The sequence below is a fragment of the Haemaphysalis longicornis genome, unplaced genomic scaffold, assembly GCF_048455015.1.
Source record: "Haemaphysalis longicornis isolate Haplotype H1 unplaced genomic scaffold, Haemaphysalis longicornis Haplotype H1 scaffold_8, whole genome shotgun sequence".
Lineage (NCBI taxonomy): Eukaryota > Metazoa > Arthropoda > Arachnida > Ixodida > Ixodidae > Haemaphysalis > Haemaphysalis longicornis.
Genome location: NW_027526445.1, coordinates 7,922,805 through 7,944,429, shown reverse-complemented (window position 1 = coordinate 7,944,429; position 21,625 = coordinate 7,922,805). Strand labels below are relative to the sequence as shown.

The following is a 21,625-nucleotide window of genomic DNA, read 5'->3' as shown; positions in this document are numbered from 1 at the left end:
CTCCATTGCTAACCATGAACGCTTTCGGGAGGAACTCGAAATTTTTACGCGTTGATTTGCTCAACGCATTTTTTTCTTAGTTTTTGTTTGCTGTTGTTCGTGTTACCGTTCACTTGTGTATCGCAGAAATTTTATGCCAATTTTTATTTTCACCAGTGCTTTCTGTGTGCATTAGGTTTTAATTATGGTATTTTGTGTGTCGCGGTGCTTCTTGTTTGATTCTTTATTGGTACTTTCTATATTTTATAAGGATTGTGGTTTTTGTGCTGTTTTTGAGTGTTGTATGTACGTACTAAATGTGGTTTGCTTTTCATGTGCGCGTTTGTATTTTACTTGTCTCCTAAACCCACTTTTCTCTATGATGCTGGATGCCCCGAGGGTACAATAAATAAATAAAGGAATTGGCGCGGCAGCAGGGCTGGCTTGACGAAGGAGGTCTTTGTGTTCTCTCTCCTTGCAGACGTGGTGAGGGAGCGCGCGACGGGGGGCTCGTTCCTGTGGGCCCGCCAGCTGCACGCCATCCTGTGGAAGAACGTCTATGTGCGCCGCGTCTGTCGCCACTACCCGGCCACCATCGTCGAGGTCCTGCTCATGGTCTTCTGGTTGTACGGCATCCAGGAGGACTCGGTGGTCAGGGAGCCGCTGATGCGCCGCCCCGACGCCATATACCCGCCCCAGCGACCAGGGGCCTTCTGGAACAAGGCGGAGGGCATGGTCGGCATTAATAAGGTAGGCCGGCTGTTTGCGGAACACGTTGCGCCAAAGGGGCCAAGGCGAAGATGTGCAGTGCGTGAAAGATGGCGTTGCGGCACCTGCATTCTTTGCAAATAATTGGTATTACACTCTTGCATCAGAGGGAGGAATACTGGCAATAATTTAAATGAGATTCTCTGCGCTCGTGATAAATTCCGACGCCACCTCGTACTTATGAATTCAAGAAAGTGTGAAAATTTTATTAAACGCCATTTCTTCGTGAAAAAAGTGTTTGAAAATAGAAATATTTATTGGCCTCAAATGGGGCCATAGCTTGGAACGAAAATCGTCGGGAAAAGTAACAATGCGCTGTACTCATTGAAGTTCGCAGTATTTTCTGGTGAGTGAGGACCAAACGCCTCACCCTCTTAAATAATCTAGTCGTAAGACAATTGTATGCTTTGGTGATGGCCAACAAAAATGACCCTGGGAGGTACTTGCTCCTAAAAATGCTAAAAATGGGCATATTTCGAAGAGGGGTCACGCCGGACCACAGAAAGTGCAATGATGTACAAAATCAAGCGGCTGCTAGGAGTTACGCAACTAACAGCGCAACCAGTCCCAAATTTCCGCCGACATTATGCAAGTGCCAAACCTGGTTTTTGTCTTCTGCAAATTCTCTGGGACCCATCGTGTGGCAGTTGTGTTTATCTATTAAATGAAGCATCCATACCATTCGTCATTTGTTCGACGCTAAAAAAACTATTTTTAACTCTTTATTCCTGTGAATAATCCCCCCTGGGAGTAAAAAATTCTATTTAAAACTGTTTAAGAAAAATGTGGCGACAACATACGCCGTGAGACAGATTGCAGAAAGCTCACTTAAATTACCGATTGCTGAAATCGCTAAATATGCTGAAGTTGTTTGGTGATTTACAATAATCGGTAAATTTTAGTTATCTGATGCCATGTTGTAAGGAGCTTTGGTAGATCTCCCACACTGAATATATCCTACTCCTCTGCACGTATGTAGGTTCATTAGTTTAAATTGTGTTTTTTTTTGTGAAGTGGTTGGTAAATATTATTTATCTTGTATTTTTGAAGAAGTCTTGGTCAATCTCCCTAGCTGCATATAGGCTACGCTGGTTTGCACGTATGTAGTTTAAAGAACGTCCAACTAGAATATGCTTTGCGAAAGGTCATATATATTTACTCTCGTAATGAACGCACTCACGTATTGAACGCACCCCCAAGATTACTCGTCAAAATTAGGTTTCTTTTTTTCCCCCGCAACCCCCAACTTTCCAACCCTGCAGTCCGACGAATAGCTGCGCTGTAGCTGTCCCGCTTCACTCACCTACACTGATGATGATTACGCATGCAACGTAGAGCCATCTCTTGGAGTAAAAAATGATCAAAAACTCGGCGTGGCGTCGTTAGACAGCAATCACAGCGACCGTCTTAGGCCTACTTTTTTTTCGGGATAGCTTTGTTACTTGCGTGCTTTTCTGCTAGTCTTCCACCTTTCCGTCGGTGATGGGGCGAAATGTCAATTAAACAACCAGTTTTGAGTTAAAAGTTGCGGAGTACGCAGTCGAGCATAGTAACCACGCTGCCGGTAGACATTTTGGAATTGACAAACTGGAGCCTTGACAAACCAAGACGAGCTTAGTTCAATAAAAGCGCTGTGTGCATGCCAATAGTGCACGCGCTTACTTACTGCGGGGGGGAGGGTATGTGATGCATTATTTTGTTTAGTGGCGGCCTTCTTTCGTCACTCCTTAAAAGTTTCCGGAAAATTACCCTGCATAATAAACGCACCCCCCACTTTGCGTCTGTTTTAGGGGAAAAAAGTGCGTTTATTATGCGAGTAAACACGGTAGTGCGTATTCGCAACACGGGCAGTGGCAAGCTAACTAGTTCTATGGTGGAGGAGGAGGAGGGAGGAGTTTAATGCATTTGTTGTCTAGATTGCCTTTCCTTCCGCTCATGGGGATTCTTATTTGAAACCTGCAGATACCTCAGCTCATCGTCGTACTGCCTGAACTAATGGCATATAATAAAGTAACGTGAAGCGGTTACTGACGACACAAAGGCATGTCCAGTTCTTTGGTTCTGTCTGATTGGTTTCCGGCAGACGTTTGTGTCGCGGCCGTCCGTCCTCGGCCGAGTAACCATGACCTACAGGTGCCGGCAGATGTAATTGGAGCACGGCATCTGTTGCCGAACCGCAGAGGAGCGCCGTGAACGAAAGGAGCGGAACACGCATGCGTGCCTGCCGACACCGTTAGCCCGTCTATACTCCTCAACCCTTTCTTTTAACGCGGCTTCCACCGCTTCTCGCAGCATACTGGTCTCGGTGATGGCTCTGATAGCCGACCCACCTGAAAATATTAGAAAAGAAAAATTGTGCCTTCAGATCCCTACGATTGCGACGCTTCTCCAGCAGCTGGCGTGCGCTGAAGGTGTGTGAGCGATGCTGCCAGATACCGCCTCTGCTTTCAGCACCATCGCGACACCAATAGGCTCGGTATAATACTCGAAGCCGCCTTAAAAGAAGTAGGTTGAGAAGTATACATGGGCTATCACCGTCGGCAGCCGCGCATGCGTGTTCTGCTCCGTTCGTTTACTGAAGGTGCAGCTACACGGTGCACCTATGCGGTTCGGCTGCAGCTACCGTGCTCCAATTACTTCTGACGGCAGCTGTACATCCGCCCCTAATTGTTGTTGTTGTGGTGGTGGTGGAAAGTCTTCGTCGCTCTTTTTCCGTCAAATGACGACTAGGAGGCCGTGTGAGCAGCGGCTCTCCCGCCTTTTGGTCGAGTCTTCTGCACCTCTTTACCAGAGCTGAGCCAACAGGACTGCCATCGCTCGTTAATCCTAGTGTAGCTCTGGGGGCTAGATGGTTTCAGCGGACATGCCAGTAATAATTGCGGTAGGGGACCTCTCTCGGAGCCCCACATACATCCGGGCTAGTACACTTGGTGGGGTATTTGTGCCTGCACATTCCGTGGTGAGAGAACGTATTTGACGGTATATAGGTCTCCGTGCTGCAGACTTCTCAGTGTGACAAAGTCATGGGCTGCGGTGTTTTGGAGTCGGTGTGGCGTGAAAAGATCATCGCTGCCCCCGAATGATACTTCAGCTCCAATTCAGCGAAGGCAACCCGGATAGTGAAGCCTCGGGCTACTTTGTGATCCTGTTCGTTTCCTTGCAGGAGTGTGAGGTGGCGAGGATTCAGTGAGCGTGAGGAGAAATACGGCACAATTCGAAATTCCTGAGCCTTCTCTTCGAGTCAAATATAGCTATGGCGAGCGCGGGCGCAGTGGCAGCTTCCTCAACGACCTAAAAAATCTGCAGGAATTCAGATTGATTGATTGATTGATTGATTGATTGATTGATTGATTGATTGATTGATTGATTTGATCGATTGATTGATTGATTGATTGATTGATTGTAGGGTTTAACGCGCCGACGCAACGCAGGTGATGAGGGGCACCGTAGTGAGGGGCTCCGGATTATTTTGGCCACGTGGGGGTCTTTAACGTGCTCCGAAATCTCGTACACACGGGTGTTTTTGCTTTTCGCCTCCATCAGAAAAGCGGCCGCCGCGGCCGGGAATCGAACACGCGCCCTTGTGCTCAGAAGCACCACGACTCAGCCACTGAGCTACCGCGGCGGGTTGCAGAAATTCAGGGAGTTGTCTGCATTTTTAGCATTTTTGCATGTTGAATTTTTGTGCTGTCTTGAATGTGAGTTCTTAACAGCGTAATTTTTTTTTGGTTTTTCTAAATACTGTCTGACCAATTATCCCTTTCTACGCTATTATAACGGTTACAAGCGTTCCTTGCGCTAAATCTACATTCTTTTTGAAATGCAGGGCGTTACCCGGTTGGCCATTTTCCGAATTTATTTGTTTTCTTATTTTTAGTTTTTCAGAATTTATTACTACCAATTAACTCCACTTACGCTATTATAACGATTTTATGTGGAACATGCACGAAATCGGCATTTTTGTGGAAATGCAGGGCGTTGATGGTTCGTCATTGTCGGTAAATTTTATATTTTATTTTTTAGTTCTTCACAATTTACTTCGACCAATTATCCCCATTTACGCTATTTTATCGATTATAGGTGGAACTTCTGTGAAATTCGCTCTACTGTGGAAATGCCGGGCATCATACGGCTTGCCATTTTTCGTAGTTTTTTATATTGGGAGGGGGGGCAGCCCCTTAGGGGCTGGGGCTGTTGGCGACTTCTGTCATCGTCGTAATCGTCGTCTCATGTAGTCACTGTACTAACAGTGAAACTAGTTTGCGCCTCGCGCTAGAACCTAAAGCGTACTAAAAAATTTCCCCGCATTTCCCCGAGGGGAAGAACGTGAAAGTGCGAATGCAGGAGTTGAATTTGCGCGGTTCGGTAATGTTCGCGAAAGAGAGATCACACACACACACACAACTACAAAGAAAGAAAGATGCATTTATTCACATACACCTATTTGTGTTTTCGTTGTACTTGATTGCTAGAGCGGATCTCAGCTTTGAAATTTCGTGTCAGTACTCCTTTAAGCGGGTGCATTAGCCCTTCTCACGCCCGATTCCTGGCCAATCCCCGACGTGGGTATGTGCCATGCACAGACATCTGTGTTGTCGTTGTACTTGATTGCTAGAGTGGATCTCAGCTTTGAAATTTCGTGTCAGTACTCCTTTAAGCGGGTGCATTAGCCCTTCTCACGCCCGATTCCTGGCCAATCCCCCACGTGGGTATGTGCCATGTCAGCGGCCAGGCAGCGCGCGCCCATCTCCCCCCGTTGCCAAGGAAGACGAGGAGATTCCTGGCCAATCTCCCACGTGGGTATGTGCCATTTCCCCCCCGTTGCCAAGGAAGACGAGGAGCGCGCGCACCCGCAGCTGTTGCTATGTGGACGGACGGCGGTCAACGGAATTCAGGGTCGCTTATAAAGTGCATTCGCACTTAAAAATTTCCCCGCATTTCCCCGAGGAGAAGAATGTGAAAGTGCGAATGCAGGAGTTGAATTTGCGCGGTTCGGTAATGTTCGCGAAAGAGAGATCACACACACACACACAACTACAAAGAAAGAAAGATGATTTATTCACAGACACCTATTTGTGTTGTCGTTGTACTTGATTGCTAGAGCGGATCTCAGCTTTGAAATTTCGTGTCAGTACTCCTTTAAGCGGGTGCATTAGCCCTTCTCACGCCCGATTCCTGGCCAATCCCCCACGTGGGTATGTGCCGTGCACAGACACCTATTTGTGTTGTCGTTGTACTTGATTGCTAGAGCGGATCTCAGCTTTGAAATTTCGTGTCAGTACTCCTTTAAGCGGGTGCATTAGCCCTTCTCACGCCCGATTCCTGGCCAATCCCCCACGTGGGTATGTGCCATGTCAGCGGCCAGGCAGCGCGCGCCCATCTCCCCCCGTTGCCAAGGAAGACGAGGAGCGCGCGCACCCGCAGCTGTTGCTATGCGGACGGACGGCGGTCAACGGAATTCAGGGTCGCTTATAAAGTGCATTCGCACTTAAAACATTGGGACTCGGTTTGCGCCTCGCGCAAGGACGCTTCGTGCTTCAAAGACGACAGACTTCTACAGCAAAGCTGTATACCGCTACCCCCAACGGTTTCATTTCCCTTGGGGAAAACGCCAGGGCGCCAAAAATACACTTTTACACTGCATGCTTCGCCCCTCCCCAGGTTTCCCATTAGTGGAGATGGCCCGGGATTTTTTTCTTTTAATTCCCCACTGTACTCTTTATGGCATGTTCTGGTTATGAGTTAGGTGCGATTGTAGCTAGGTATACTCGGTTACAACTCAAGAACGGCACCACCTCATGTAGTGTATCACTCCGCCAAAGCGCCGGGCCCGTGACGTGAGTGCACGCGCGTTTTGAAAGGGGTTTGCTATGAATGCGTGATATCGTGTGCCTTGTCTCACGCAGTTTGTTTGTAGTCGCTGGAGTCGTTTATAAGCATATTAAGTCCAAAAAATCACGGGAATGGCTCGCGCCATGTTCAAAATATTCCCAGTAACGCCCTACTTGCGCCGCACGGAGAAACATCCGGCTATGGTGATAAGGCACAGCGGCAACTTCCGGTCCGGTTCTTGAGTTGTCACCGAGTATAGTTATAATTACCCGGGACAGTGCACTGCTTTTATTTCTTTTTTTAGTTCTGGCGCGAAATATACTAATCGGGTGCTTTTCTGCAGCAGCGTAGTTTCTTATCTTTCGTCGTTTCCGTTCTATCATCTTTTTGTGGTAAATACTTCAAACAGGCAAACTCTTTGTGTGCGGCTGGTATGCACGTTTTCTATTAATGTGACACCCACCGCTTTAACTGTTGTGTCATCTGTGAACGTGCGGGTAAATGGCAGTGGTACCCAATAGACCCTATGCAAAATGCACCCCGCCATCTTACGTCGACTCCGGTAACTAGGTCCGCCATTTTGGTACGGTCGTTTGAAGCCGAAACCAATTAGCAAAACATAGAAGGCGGGCATTGACCGCTCTTGGTGATGGACTACAATGCCGGAGCATTGCTTCGTGCCGCAGAGCACGCAATGCGGAAATACCGGTTCAAATGGAGAAAAGGTACGTGAAGTTCCACGCTTTTGAACGAACTTTGTGACGCGAACTGTGCCGGCGCGAGCAACCTTTGTGACACGCTGGGCGCGGTGCGCTTGGAGCGAATATTTGTCGTTGGTTCGCTAAGCGCGGGGTTCCGTAGTCGCTGTCCGTATGAAAAATACAGCTGTGTTAAAGTTCTGTTGTCCAGCCTTTGTATTCTAAATGAAGCCTGAGCGTGCGCCGCCTATTCACGCGACTGACAGCGGCGCTCGACCGGGAAAACAGTACCACACGTTGCCAAAATTAGGCTGTTTCTTTACTCGTCCCTGTGGCTCTGCGCCCGCTTCATTTCATTGTTAAATGGTACCGCTTAGCCCCTACATGAGCTTTTATCTTACCTAGGGCTGTAAACAAACTTTTCTTGCCGCACTACGCCGTCACGGCGCGGTTGAAAATTTCCTCTGTGGCGGGCGCGCACGGTATGGGAGTGTGTTGGTTTCTTTACGGTGCATTTAGCCGCGTGTCGTGAAGTGGCGAACACTGTTTTATGATGACCTAACGGTGGAAAATTCGAGCTTTTGCACTTGGTTCCCGATTTGCCGGGCTGAAAGATTTGTTGTTACGTCAAGTTAACTTGGTGCCCATTGTCATTCCAGCAACGATGTATTTACTGTCGAATATTTTGCGACTAAAATACACTCACTCCTCTAGTTTGTCACATGCTGCATGCATGCCTCCGACGTAATGACAGTGGCCATTGATGTAGGTAGCTGAGACAATTTTCAAGTTTTATTCAAAAAGAAAAAAGAAAACGGCCACAGTTGCATCAGGCCGCCGCGCATCAGCTTGAGTGCTTTTGCGTTTTTGTGGATATAACTGTGGATATAAATGGAACAAAAAGAAGCATTCGCGCACCCCTGCATGTCGCGGTCTAGTAAACACGACGTTGTCCAGCCTCTGCCTGCTTGCGAGATGACCACGGCGAAATGTGGCATGAATGCTTGCTGGTAGCTCATAGGTGACCCTTCAGGTGCCATGCCAGTCCTTGTTTCTGTCACTGGGGGGGGGGGGGGGGGAAGGAGCGGGAGGCCAGCACAACTGGGGCAAAAAACTCATTCCTAAGGCTACCAAGTTTTCTCCCAAGCGCCTGCACGGCACTTTGTTGCTGCTCGCATTGCTCCTGTACTCGACGTGCATCGAACAGACGCATTGGCAAGGGAAGGGAGGGGCCATTTTATCGTGGGCTTCTCCAGTCAATGTTTTGGACACTCGCTGGCTTGATGCCCTTCTGTCTCGGGCGTCCCCACTGTTGTGGCAGCTCAGTGCACGCAAGCTCCGGTGGCGCCTCTTAAAACCTTCGGCTTGAAGAGGGCGAGTAGGTGCACAGCAGCCAGGATGTGACTCCATGCTCCACTGCAACCCGCCGGGCACTCGCACATGCCTCCCCAATCGCCCCACTGTCCGTCTCAAAGGTGAGGCACACAACATAGGGCCGGTCACTTTTCTTCTGGGAGCGAAAGCAGCTGCAGAGCACACGGATGAGGCCCAACCTTCAAGAACAGAGAGAGTATCAGTAAATAACACTCAGGCAAGAACAGGACTAGTCCGCTACAGTTTATGGTAAAGGGACAGCGCAGAAAGAAGTGGCCGCAAGGAACAGACTCAAAATGACCAGATTTTGTGTCTTGCTTAACACTGTTGCAAGGGCAATAATCTACACCTCAAACAGCAATGATGTCAAAATTGTTTGTCAAGTTCGAGCGTGCAAGTATCTCTGCATGCTTTGTTAACGCATTTTTTAAGAGAAGGAAGTTTAACATTTAAAAGCCTCAGCGTGGGTAATGATGTATACCAGTACCCGCATAATCGTGTTCGTCATAACTTAAGCAAGCAATAATATGATTATCTGGAACTCACTTCCAGAATCTTTCGAGATAAACAGGTAAACATTCGGGCTATACCGATGACCCATTGAATTAAAAAAAATCTTCTAGTTCAGTGAGTTCGAGCTAACGAGGTTTTACTGTAATATCTATTCGTGCACACCAAAAACATGCGCTTTAGAAACAAACACAACCACCCCACCGCCAAAAAAAGGAGAAAAAAGACACACAAACAGATTTTTGCGCAGAGCATGCGCAATAAATAGAACACACACACAAAAAAGAAAATTCAAGGCGTATGTGCGCTTTTGTAGTTGACTTCGCCGCAAAGCACGATTGCTTTGCGGCAAACGCGCGGGCGGACGACCGTCACGGAAAACGGCCGCAACCTTTCCGTAAACATCTTCGCCAAAAATCATCCCGTAAATTCCATGTACAGCATTTGAAAATACCTAATCCACCCACTAGCGGTACGGTCTGGCGATTGTCGCTCTCCTCTTTCAGGGTTACTGCAACAGGGTCGCCGCTACGCATTTGCGTGGTAAACAACGATGAACAAAGTGCTCTACAAATGCTCATACCGGTTAACTCGCGTCAAGTAAAAACAAATAAGGATTTACTTACTGCGAGTCGCACGTGTTTGACCGCACCGATGAAGGCGAGCAATGCGCCTCGGTGGCTAGGCGGCATGCTCTGCTCCGCTGCCGCTCGGATGGGTCTTTGGCGCGGCACCCCGAGTGGTATGAGTCTTCAGACACAGTCGGCAGCGCAGGCAAGTCCTTCGTCCACAATCCGCGGTCGAGAGCCGGAAAACACCGTCCAGTTTGAGCCATACCGCGTTACCGTCACCTACTCTTCCACAGTAAACAATACGAGACTTCCCGATCGGCGCCCGTACCAATATGGCCGACGGTCTCGTTTACATCAGTGTTGCTAGATCACCAAGCAATTTCGCATAGGGTCTATTACACTCAATTAAGGCAAGAAACGGTCGCGTATTAAGCTTAAACTGTGAAGAACTGGGTATAAATTCTGTTATTGCGGAGGCTTTACAGCGGTGGTCCTTTTCGTTACCCGAAAAAGACGGCTTTTCGCAGGAAGGGGCTGTTGAGGATTTCGCCGTAAAACACAACGCCACACATGCTCCCCATCCCACGGCCGTGCTTCTCAGATATGCACACATTTGTACGCGACAATGAGCAGAATATAAAAAGGGAACTTGCACAATGACTACGAGAAACGCTATGTGTCCGGATAGAACGGCTGGCGCTACGAGACCAGTCTATCCAGGTCCTTGGTCAAGTCCTGAACCCGTTTTTCTGTGGTGGTGTGATTGATGTGTCAATGTCCAGTCTCTGCATGCTTCTGATAAGACAAGTATTGGTCCAAGTGTTGTGATAAAAGTTTTATTAGAATATTTTCGCTGCTCAGATAAAGTACCACCAGCGCGAGCGGTCATAAGACCGTCCACGCTACGTCAATGGTAAACTGGGGGAGGGGAGGGGGGACTGGTGACTGTAACCACTGTTGTGCTAAAGGAGGCATCAATGCGCACGTAGCCAACGTTTCTGCGTTCGACGATTTGTCAGGGCCACACGTTCCCAATATAGGCACCGCAGCTGTGGCAACTGTAGCATCGCTAGAAGCCACGGCAATTAAACTAATGTATGCCAGAGCAGGGAAAGCGAACGCCAAGAAGGAAACAAGAAAAACTGGCTGGTGTATGTCATGATGAGAGAGAGAGAGAGAGAGAGAGAGAGAGAGAAAGAGAGAGAGAGAGAGAGAGAGAGAGAGAGAGAGAGAGAGAGAGAGAGAGAGAGAGAGAGAGAGAGAGAGAGAGAGAGAGAGAGAGAGAGAGAGAGAGTAAACATTAATGACCGAAAATCGTTGTGTGGACGATGCCAGTATTCCAGAGCCCCAGTTCGACCTTTCTGCCACCTCCGCGCATGTAATCAGCTGAGAAACAGACGTCGAAAAAAAAAAAATGTCCGCGTATCTGCTCACTTTGCCACAAATGTCGTCGACTGCAGACGATAGCCTTGTGCCACCGCTGCCACGTCAAGGGCTCCCCTCTTTTTCCCGCCCACCTCTCATGCTCTTCCCATCCCGTCTCGCTCCTGCCACGATAACCATGGTGGAGGTTTGCTCAAGCCAAATAAATTCTCCCGCTTTTCACTGCTCACGGCCCATCTACGGGAATCTTTCGTTCCTGCTGGACTTTTTGGGGTTCCGCGGCGAAGTCTAGGCTCTGGCGCGAGCTGCTTCTGTGTTTGTAGTGAACATAAGTTTTGAAGGGGCGTTTTTTTATTGCTGCAGCAGAAATCAAGAAGCGAGGTATTTTCAATTCATGTAACACTGCAAATGCCGCTTATGTACTTACATTCTGACTCAAATATGTCAAGTTATTTCATTTTGCCGAGGATTGTTGAAAGCGCGAAGTGTTTCTAGATTTAGTGGCTTGGAAGCGTTTCGACTATATCAACTTCTCGGTCAAAATTTTTCTTCTGACAGGATAGAGGGACAGACAGAAAAACATACGGAGAGACAGACCGAAATTTTCGGGTTTACGTAGTTCTAGTTGCCTCTAAAAACTGAGTAGGGAACTTTGTAAACAGCACGTACACGTGGCGTGAAAAGTTTCTGGGGCGTAACTCCGAATATGAAAGCTACTTTATCCGTTGTCTGATGGCTTAATGCTTGATTTGTATCCGCAAGCAAGGCGTCACGCTTCCCAGCACCATCCACCATAGGCGTAGGAGCAGCTTAGCCGCCAGGCAGCCTCCAGGCAGCCGAGAACGACGGAATAAGTGACTTCATTCCTCGTAAAGTTTAGAAAACAATAACAACGACGATTTGGGAAAATGTTTCTCACTGGCAGCTTGACCAGCCCAAAAAGCCCGAAATCAACTTCTATGAATATCGACATTTACCTTTGCAATCGTGTCCCGCAGCCGTTTGAGGCCGGGTGTACATATCAAAATTTCGCGAAGTCTCCCGAGGAAAACGTGGGATTCTTTGTTTGTATGCAGGTGTATTTCTACGCGCCCAACAACAGCTACGTGGCCAGGCTTACGCGGGAAGCCTTCGCCGAGCTAAATGTCACTGACGTTACGGAAGTCCCCACGACGAAGCAGCTGCTGAGGCACGCACGGCGAGCAACAAAGTTGGGTCTTCCTACGAAAGTCGTGGTGCTTCGCTACAGGGACTTGGCGGACGGCAACGTGGACAAGTGGCCCGACAGCCTCCGCGTGTCTTTCTACGCGGGACGGCTGCCGTTCGACGTCCAGGTACGCTCTGGTCGATTTCCAGGCCTTTCACATTCGGCAGTGTCCATGGATAAAGGCCGCTCTGCTCAGGAGCCTGCAGGAATCGTTTAGTAGAAGAGATATTTCGAAATCACTGCTAGGTCTCAGTGGCTAATGCACTGTGCTGTTGAGACCGAGGACACCGGCTTAAAACTTGCAGCACCAGAAGTCTTCTAACGAAGATTAACAACGAAAACGACCTTGCACCAAGATTTCGGCACACGTTAACAATCCCCAGGGTGACATAAATCATAGTTACCTAGTATTATATACACAGAAAAACCAGGCGCTACAGTCGCGTACCGTCATGGATATCGCCTTAGCAGCTTGAAGCGTTCCTCTTGTAGTTGACCTAGCTTTCAACGTGTCGTGTTCTGGCCTCTGACAGAAAGGCTAACAAGGTGGACGAATCTTTTTTCTCTTTTTCAGGTTTCAAGAAGCTTTAAATTTTTTTGCAAAGAAGCGTTTTGTGTGTTCGAGTTTTGTATTATCACTTTTATGCCCTAACTGACCCTCAAAAAGCAACATTGGGGTTTCATCGGCCACAGGCAACTTCCGAGTTTGTTTGCGAGCCCCGCTATTCGAACGCTTCTTCGGTGTCCATGACGCCATGCACTGCAGGAACGCCAACCTTGCGCTCTGGGTTTCACAAAACGACGATGGTGATAAGCTAAGCCACATCAAGCGCCTCAAGAAGGAAACGCTTTCCATGGTCGGGATCAGACCCCAGTCGCGTGTTATTACGACGACGTCAATCCGAATTCGCCATACCGACGCGCTCGCAGCAGTTTCGAATTTGGACTTTGCATGTGACAAAGCTTCGCGTTTTAATGGTCTTTCTCTTAAAAAGGGGGCTTTGATAAGTGAGGCTCTGCATCGACCCCGGAAGTGTTGTGCTTGTACCAATAGGGCAACGAAATATTCCTCGTCACTTGTAGCCCTTGTTGGGCACGTTAGTCATTTCTCCCTATTTGAGAGATCCGCTCTCCTCAGTAAAGACGACAGTGTTCCTTCGGCTACTTCAACGCAAAAAGTTCGGTCTGTCTGTTCGGTGTCGGTCTGTCTGTCACTGCATTTGATCCCCTGGCCAAAATGAAAAATCTTGAACAATAAGAATATCTAAACAAAACCCTTCCAAAATACTGCCACTATAGCGGGTAGCGTCATAAATATCAGTATTGTTCCGCAAAAGGAAAACATTATGCATATTTTAAGGGACACTGAGGTGATTTGTAAACATTGCGGGATTACTAGCGCGAACTGTAGTCCCTGAATCCATAGGCCATGTTTCGACCACTCTCAGCGCGTTTACGCAAATTTATTTAGTAGAAAAATCAATTCGAGAATGCTGTCCTCATCTCTGTGCCCTCGCCCATTTTCTGTGGCGTTTTCGTGTGACCTCAGGAGGAGATGAGCTGGCAATGACTGCGCTACTGCACGGCTCGCCGACCTTCCGACGGTGTCAATCGGCCCAGCGTTTAGTCCGGCGGCCGCGGGCGGGTCGTCGCAATTCTCTCGCTCAGTTGAAACTAAGCCACAACACGTTTGAGAATGGTAGACTGTGCCTTTCTTTACTTCGTTAGTTTGTGCACTGTGTCAAGCTTCAAGTCCGGGTCGCCCCACACAAGCGCTGCACAAGAGTACATGCGACTTGTACGCTAGTAGGAAAACATAAGGCCACTTGAAGGCGTGAGAAGAGTCAGCGAAGTCAGTATAGGTACTAAGGAAATAAAACCAACTCAAACGTTACCATACAGCGCAAAACTAGGCACCAGGAAAGCACTTTTTTGCGGTGGGTGAACAAGCAAAGCGGTCAGCAGCACGACCACACATCTGCGAACGCTTTTCCGTCTAAGAAATGCTATTCCTAGACGTGAGATATTGTGGACGTTTGGGGGGACGCTTACTGGACGAGCGCTATGTATAACAAATGGTCACCTAATTTACTTGAAATGCTACAACTAAAAAGCTTGTAAACTGGTTATACATTATATACCGTATATATCCAATCTTCCAATCTCAGCAGCGCTGGCTCAATACAATAAAGAAAAAAAAAAGTGGCCGAGTGGTCTGAAGCGCTGCGATTATTGTTCTGGAAGTCGCAAGTTCGAATCCCGTAGGGTACAGTTTTTTTGTATGTTGGTTTTTTAGTTTGCGGATGGTGTTTTCTAAACCGAGTTCACCATTTTTGAGCCGTAGCGTTCACTGCTCCACGAGCGAGTTCGCAGAACGCGCCCAGACTTACACTGACGCGCTAGCCAGTTCTCGTTGGCGTGCTGTTGCCACAAGCACCGACTGCTTGCGGGCAGAGGGCACAGGCCAGAATCAGCACACCCTTGGCCTGGTGCGAACACGCTTTTAAGTGCGAATGCACTTTATAAGCGACCCCAAACCATCCACCGCCGGCGTCGGCGTCCGCAGTGCACCTCTATAAAGAAACAGCATCCGGCGCCAGGTTTCTATCCGCGGACTTTGCGGCCGCAGCGCGACGCTCTACCGACCAAGCCACGGACGCGACGTGATATCAGCGTTAGTGACGCGCCTTATATCTTTAACGCATTCAAACTACGTCGTCAGCGGCGTGCGTTGGCGACTCAGCGGCGTTATAGCGGCTTGATAACTGCGTGGTGTACACGTGATACTACAAACCCGATGGAAGAGATGGAAGAGAAGGCGGCGAGGCGGTGGGCTGCGGGGGCCGAGCGCAAGCGCCGCAAGCGGGCCGACAACCGTGCATTCGCACTTTCACATTCTCCCCCTCGGGGAAATGCGGGGGAATTTTTTGTTTTGTTTACAATACAGGCATGCGTGAGGCAAGCTCCGAATATGCGGGAAAAGCGCATGGCATTTGAGCGTCTGCGGTGACGTGGAGGGCGTTCATCCATTGCGTAGGCCTCGGCTAGTGATTTCTACGCTGCCAAGCCGTCCTTGGACGTTTATCTTAGGCATATTACAGCCGACAACATAACAGAATCGCGGTACGACGATTACTGAGATATCGAGGATGCCCAACCAACAATGCCGTCGGATGTCAAGCATGTTGTTTTACAGAACCAAAGCCGAAACGTTTTAGAATGCTAATCTTGGGCATCGTTCAATCAAGGTGCATATCCTCCCGTGGTCACAGTCTTTAGTTGGTGCGGTCGCCGCCGACCGCGCATGGTAGTTTTTCTTCTTTCCCGCTTTATAAAATAATTACCGACTTACCAACCAGATAAACGATCAAAAGTGCGGGAATTTGAGCTAGTCTACGCAGTGCAAGCAAAACCGGGAGCTTGACGAATTCACCTCAGTGTCCCTTAAACGGAAAATGGGTAAAATTGACCCAAAAGAACAATATACAGCTAAAGACAAATCACAGCTCGTGCAGAAGTTTTATAACTGCTGGGGCTCGTTCACGCCAAAACCCGCAATTCTACCGTAGGCTCAAATCAATAATGGTAGAGCACGAAGCGGAATAGTGGATGATGCGAGGTGCTTACGAGCAGGGCCGGGCTTGTAGCCTTGTACCGACAGGGGACCTGAATCTCCGCGTGTAGTTACGTCACCTACACGGTATTGTAGTTTAGTTTCTCGATATAACCTTTTAACGTTGGGTTTCGGAAAGCCGAATGTTGTCCTCATCTGCTTTTGGATGTCTTCCTGTACGGTGTGCGGAATAGTTTTTCTCTTTCTGCGGCTGCTACACATGCCCGCAAAGCTCTTCCTTCTTAAGCAACCTGCTCTAGACTCTAATACAAAGCAACACACTCACAGTTACGTAGAGAATTTTTTGCCAATAACAACGTCTTCCATACAAACATACCCGTTCCCCTCCTTGTCCGCCCCCCACAGGTGCGCTACCCACAGCGGCTGATCAACTCGCCCGAGGGCCCCGTGGCGGAGGAGCAGTTGCCGGAGATGAACACCCTGCTTCCGATCATGGCGGCGCTGCAGCAGCGCCACCTGGAAATGCAGGCGGGGCACTCCAACTACAGCCACCCGCTGCCCCCGGTCACCCTGCAGCGATACCCGTACCCGGCGCACATCGAGTACCACGACACCAAGAACTACGCCCTGGTGCTCATTCGGTTCTGCATCGGCATGCTCATCCCATTCTCCATGCTCGTCGCCCAGGTCGTCGACGAGAAGGCCTCTGGTGAGCGCACCTGGCCTCCTCTGAAGGCCGTCTCCTTCGGCTTAATGGCTGCGTTTCGCGTCGGAGTCACGCTCTTTCGATACGAGGCAATGTGTTGGTCCGGAAACGCGTCATGGAAGACTGACAACCATAGTACAGCCGGAGTCACAGAATCATAACTAGGAGACTGGGCTATAGGGGCCGTATAGACAAAATACAAGTTTGGTTAATTAAAGGAACCCTGCAACACCTTTTGCAACATTTTTCAAAACAATTAAAGTATGCAGAACGTAGTCAACGAAAACATCCAGTACTTGTTTTAGGGGGTCGCAAGCCATACGAGAGCCAAGAATTGCTGCTCTATGCCCCTCAGATAAATTAGAAACTTGCTCGAATAACTTAAAGACGTTGGTCTTTCTTGGACTACGTGAACGCGTAAAATTTGCTCGGTCCGCCTGTCTGTCTGCCTGTCTGCCTGTCTGTCTGACTGCTTCTCGATTCAGCCGCACGGACAAAGTAATACAGTGGTTGAACGATACGTTTGTGTACCCACAGCCGTATTAAACATCCAAGTATGTTGTTAATCTTCATACTTGTCAGAATTGTTGAGGAAAAACAAAACATTACGCATATCTGTGGCAACACATCGATACGTAAGTGCTATTTGCAGGGTTCCCTTAATAAAAATGCACGGATGCCTGATTTAATGAAAAGTACTCCCATAAAATTACAAAAGCGGCCACCTTTGGCACCGACAGTAACGAAAGGTCCCAATAGATGGCGCCGGAAACGTGCGTGATTTAAGGCTTGGAGTAGCTTGGCGGTACGTACGGTGCCTCGATGCAGGGGCGCCTCCGTCGCACGGCGGCGCTGGCATGGAGGCTTCCGGTAAAGGGTAAATTATAGAAAGGGGTCATGGTAACAGCATTTACTTTTGGAAATTCGGTTTTGTGCATGAAACGAGACACCCAAGTGGGCTTGGACGTAAATCAGAGGGCAGTAGGCTGCAGACTGACCCTAGGGGCCCGCAGCAAACTACGAACCATAGGGATAACATACTGACTCTAGGGGGAAAGCGCGCCGCTAAGCCACTGCATTGGAACCGTACGACACACAGTGGCAGACATGATAGAACAATTTGAAGGTTTCCAGCTGAGCTTTTGCTTACTAAAAACACCGAAAGCGATGGGTTGTAATCTGGCAACGTGCTACTGCGGCGTTTCCACGTCCGGCTAGCGAAGCATGCCGGGATTAATTGTAACATGGCGGACCGCTGGCCAGGCGGATGTTGTGTAGGCGGCGTCGACAGCATTGCGTAGTTAATCTCCTGTGGGTAGGTAAACGACGTGTTTTCGGTTTAGCGTGTGACTTATATGTACTGAGACTATTTGAGCAAGATGTGGCAATGCTCACACAACACTTGCGCGCAAGCTAGAATGCGACTTATCGCATGCGCGAGCACGCCAAGGAATCCGCTGATCCGTACTGGGGCGCACAGAAAAATGAATCTCCGTCATGATCTCTGTGCACTTTTGCGCTGTGCCGCTTTATTTGCCATTCTGTGACATTTTGTGAGTCGCTCAATGCTTTTCAAACGAAATGAAGTGAACTGTGGCTTTTGCTGAATGCAAAACCTTTATTGACACCAAAACAAACAAACAAAAAAACGTAATCGCATGGGCCAACGCTGATATTGCCGGTGAGTCGCGGCCCTTTGAAGCACAGGAACGAAAGAGCGCGGTCGATCGCAGGCCAACGGAGTGGCAGAATGCATGCAAAGGGAGTATGCGAAATACAGTCAGCGGCGTGTCCCGTTTTTTTTCTGTTCGTCAAGTATTCGTCAAGTTTTAGCTGCTTTCCACCACTTCAAAGGCAAAGCTTGCGGGACTGAATGGGCAGTATTGAATGGATAGTAATTTGCCGCACACAGCGCGCTGGGAGAGAACATTACTTATTGACTTATTGTGAATGATGAAAAAAGAAACCGCATTTCGTTACCCATTTTTTCGTTCCACCTTCACGAACGTTTGCGCGAAAGTTCGAAGCACGGAGAGCTGTAAGAAGTTCCATGAATAAAACAACTGGAACCGAACGATTATAAAAGCTCCTTTTATATCTCTTCCAACGGGAACGATCGCTGCCTGCCACTCCGTAGCCTGTAGTGAACTTGCGGTAGTCAAGTCCAGATCAAAATCGGTGTTCCGGCATCAGTTCAGGGGCAATAGATAGGGTGCTTAACTGGAAGAAACGAATGGCAGCCTCGCAAGCGCCCGGGAGGCACTTGCTCAGCGCATGCATCCGAGTTGTACCAGTTGTACACGTTTTGCACGCACGCAGGTCTGAGCTGGAGACTGCACACACACTGCGCAAGTCAGGCGCAAGGGCCTGCCCAATTGTTAGCACAGTTAAAGAAACTAGAAACCAAAACTGAACTACGCACTTACTCTGCGTTCGCTAATTAGAGCTTAATTTCACTAAAAGTTTTTATGGGGCTAGTTGTAATTACTGTGGCAATTATTTGTAACTATTTTGCTTCACTTCTTTGTTTTAGTTAAATAATTATGGAACAACTTTTAAGAGGGCTGAATACAATTGATTTGGCAACCATGGGAATTGTATCATGACAGCGCCCACGATTCGTACGGTCTCGGAGCTTGCTTGGGGATATGGGCTGGCCGTGCTTTAAGCCAAGGTAGGAGGCGCAAAGCAAGGTAAAATTTATGGAGGACGGAAAATAGGCCGCGAGAGTAATAAAGTATCTGTATATGAGAAGCATGAACACGCGGTGGATACGGAAGACCAGACAGCTGACGAAGCGGTACGGAAAGTCAGAAGGGGAAAGCGGAGCGTACACAACAGTTAAATAACAGGGAAATGCAGCAGGGACGAAGAATTTGGCCAGAGACAGGAAGCGAAAAAAAAAAGCCGCGGAGACTTATACGAAGGAAGGAAGCTTTCAATGGCAATACGAGAGGCGGAGCATTGCTCTTTCAAGCACGGGCGGGGTGAGTGAGATCCCGGGCATACACGGGTATCTACAGGCAGCAGCATAGAACGTGCGTGTGCTGTTGCAGAGATCGAGAAACGATAGACCATACTGTCAGGGACTCCACAGAGATACGACCGCCGAGGGGCGAGGGGGAAACGACGTTTGCGGAGGCTTTGGGACTTGGGGTCGAGGGGAACCTCAACTTCAGGGCCATAGAGGTGACGAAGAGGGTGCTGGAGTGGTGGTGGACAAAAAGTAGGGAAGGGAGGGGTACGCGGGGGGACTAGTCAAACGAATGAGAATCAGGAACAGCGGGGGAATAAGAAAAGGGGGAGGGACAGATGGGAGTTTAGAACAGGGGAGGGGAGCTAGGGGTAGGCAAATTAAGTTAGCTAAGAGTAGGGCAAGTACATGGAACAATACTGTCAAGCCGATTGCTGACAACTGACGTCCGGATTCAAAAGGAGAGCCACAAATCATCACCGTAGCCAGAGTGGAGCAGTTGAATCGGGTAAATATATATTGACTTGAGCGAACCTCTGCGCGTCTTTTGGGAGAAGCGAGACGATAGAGGACTAGCAGGACGGGTGAGTGGAAAAGAGGAGGGAGGCATTTAGTTGGCAAGGGCGCCAGACGACTATCGTATTTCAGCGACATTTGCAATCAACTGAGCAGATACGCGGCCAATTTTGTCTCTCTTTCCCGGTCTTGGCGTTCTTCGACCGCTGGAATCAAGTCGTTACAGTGGTGTAGTGGCAATTCACCGCCTTTCCTCCAGTCGCACAAATGAACGCTTTCGATAGCTACATTAAAAAGAAGGCCACAAAAGCAAAGAAGAAACAGAAGACGCATCTGCTTCTACGAGCAAATCACTCAGTGCCGCTCCGTGCTGGCGATAACTATAGCTTTCGCAGAGCTTCCAGACGAGAAGGAAAGAGCGAAATGGTTTATCGGCAGTGTTGCAGAGTCCCAGTAAATGCACCTGTTTGTCCTCCACAAAAATCCGAGCAATTTTATCGGAAGCTATGAACAAATAAAAGTGAGAATAACGAAAACGTACGCAACAAGAATACAAGTGAAATGGTTTTAATGAATTCGACGACATTTTGTTGTATCGACTGACGCCGGAACAAAATCGCAATAGATTTCTTTGGGTTCTTCGTTATAAAAATATCCGCGGGACGAACTGCCACAGCTACGTATTGCTTGAATGAAGCGCTCGTTGCGTGCTTCCTCGCCGCCGCCGCAGGGATGAGGGAGATGCTGCGGCTGGTGGGCGTCAACGACTGGGTGCACTGGGCGGGCCACTACTTCAGCGCCTTCTACATGCACACCATCATCTCGACGCTCATGATGCTGTTCGTGAGCGTCAAGAGGAACGAGGAGGGCAAGCCGTTCATCTACTACAGCGACCCCTTCCTTCTGTTCTGGATCCTCATGCACTTTTGCCACTCGTGCCTCATTCACGCCATGCTCCTATCCGTGCTCTTCGCAAGCCGTAAGTGGCACACGCGACGCACCTGCTGGATAATGATATATACTTTTGCCCGTGCATTCGCTGCGAAACACGATATGCGCTAAGGGAACTTGTAGAGCAGCTCGCAGAATTCTGACGTCATGTAGCGGTATTTAGAAATGTTTAGATCTGCCCTGAACAACGCTGTATCACATTTTTCTAAAAGGCAATAAATTGCATTTCCGGGCACCTACTTTATTCATTGATGCCCACGAATCACTCTCATCGCCTTTACCCCAACAACTGAACTAACCACACACAGTCAGCTCTGTGAGGTAGCTCTGTGGATTGAATTTAGACAGGATTGATTTCCCATCCTTTCCACCATTGCGCGATATCACCGAAAAGTCGGGCCCCATACCTAGAAAAGCGGTAACCTTTCCCAACCGGATATAGATTTCGGATGCGTGCGGCGTTATGTCACCAGATGATATTAGGAGCGCTGGGGGCGAGGAATATTCTGAATCACGTAATGCAATTCCGCTGGCGCTAATTCCCTCCAAGCGGTGCCACCTTGATGACATGATAACTTGGG

The 21,625-nt window shown here is 48.8% G+C and overlaps 1 protein-coding gene across 1 annotated transcript in view; it reads left to right on the top strand.

Annotated features, from left to right (window-relative positions):
- The first annotated feature begins 464 nt into the window (after positions 1 to 464).
- The window catches only part of LOC144150103 (phospholipid-transporting ATPase ABCA3-like), a 149,240-nt gene continuing 128,079 nt past the window's right edge, over positions 465 to 21,625 (top strand). Inside the window, exons 1-4 of the mRNA XM_077681917.1 lie at positions 465 to 729; positions 12,193 to 12,450; positions 16,303 to 16,606; positions 20,824 to 21,072. Of these exons, the coding sequence (XP_077538043.1) occupies positions 592 to 729; positions 12,193 to 12,450; positions 16,303 to 16,606; positions 20,824 to 21,072 (949 nt within the window). The 5' untranslated portion in view covers positions 465 to 591. The remainder of the gene's footprint in view (positions 730 to 12,192; positions 12,451 to 16,302; positions 16,607 to 20,823; positions 21,073 to 21,625) is intronic.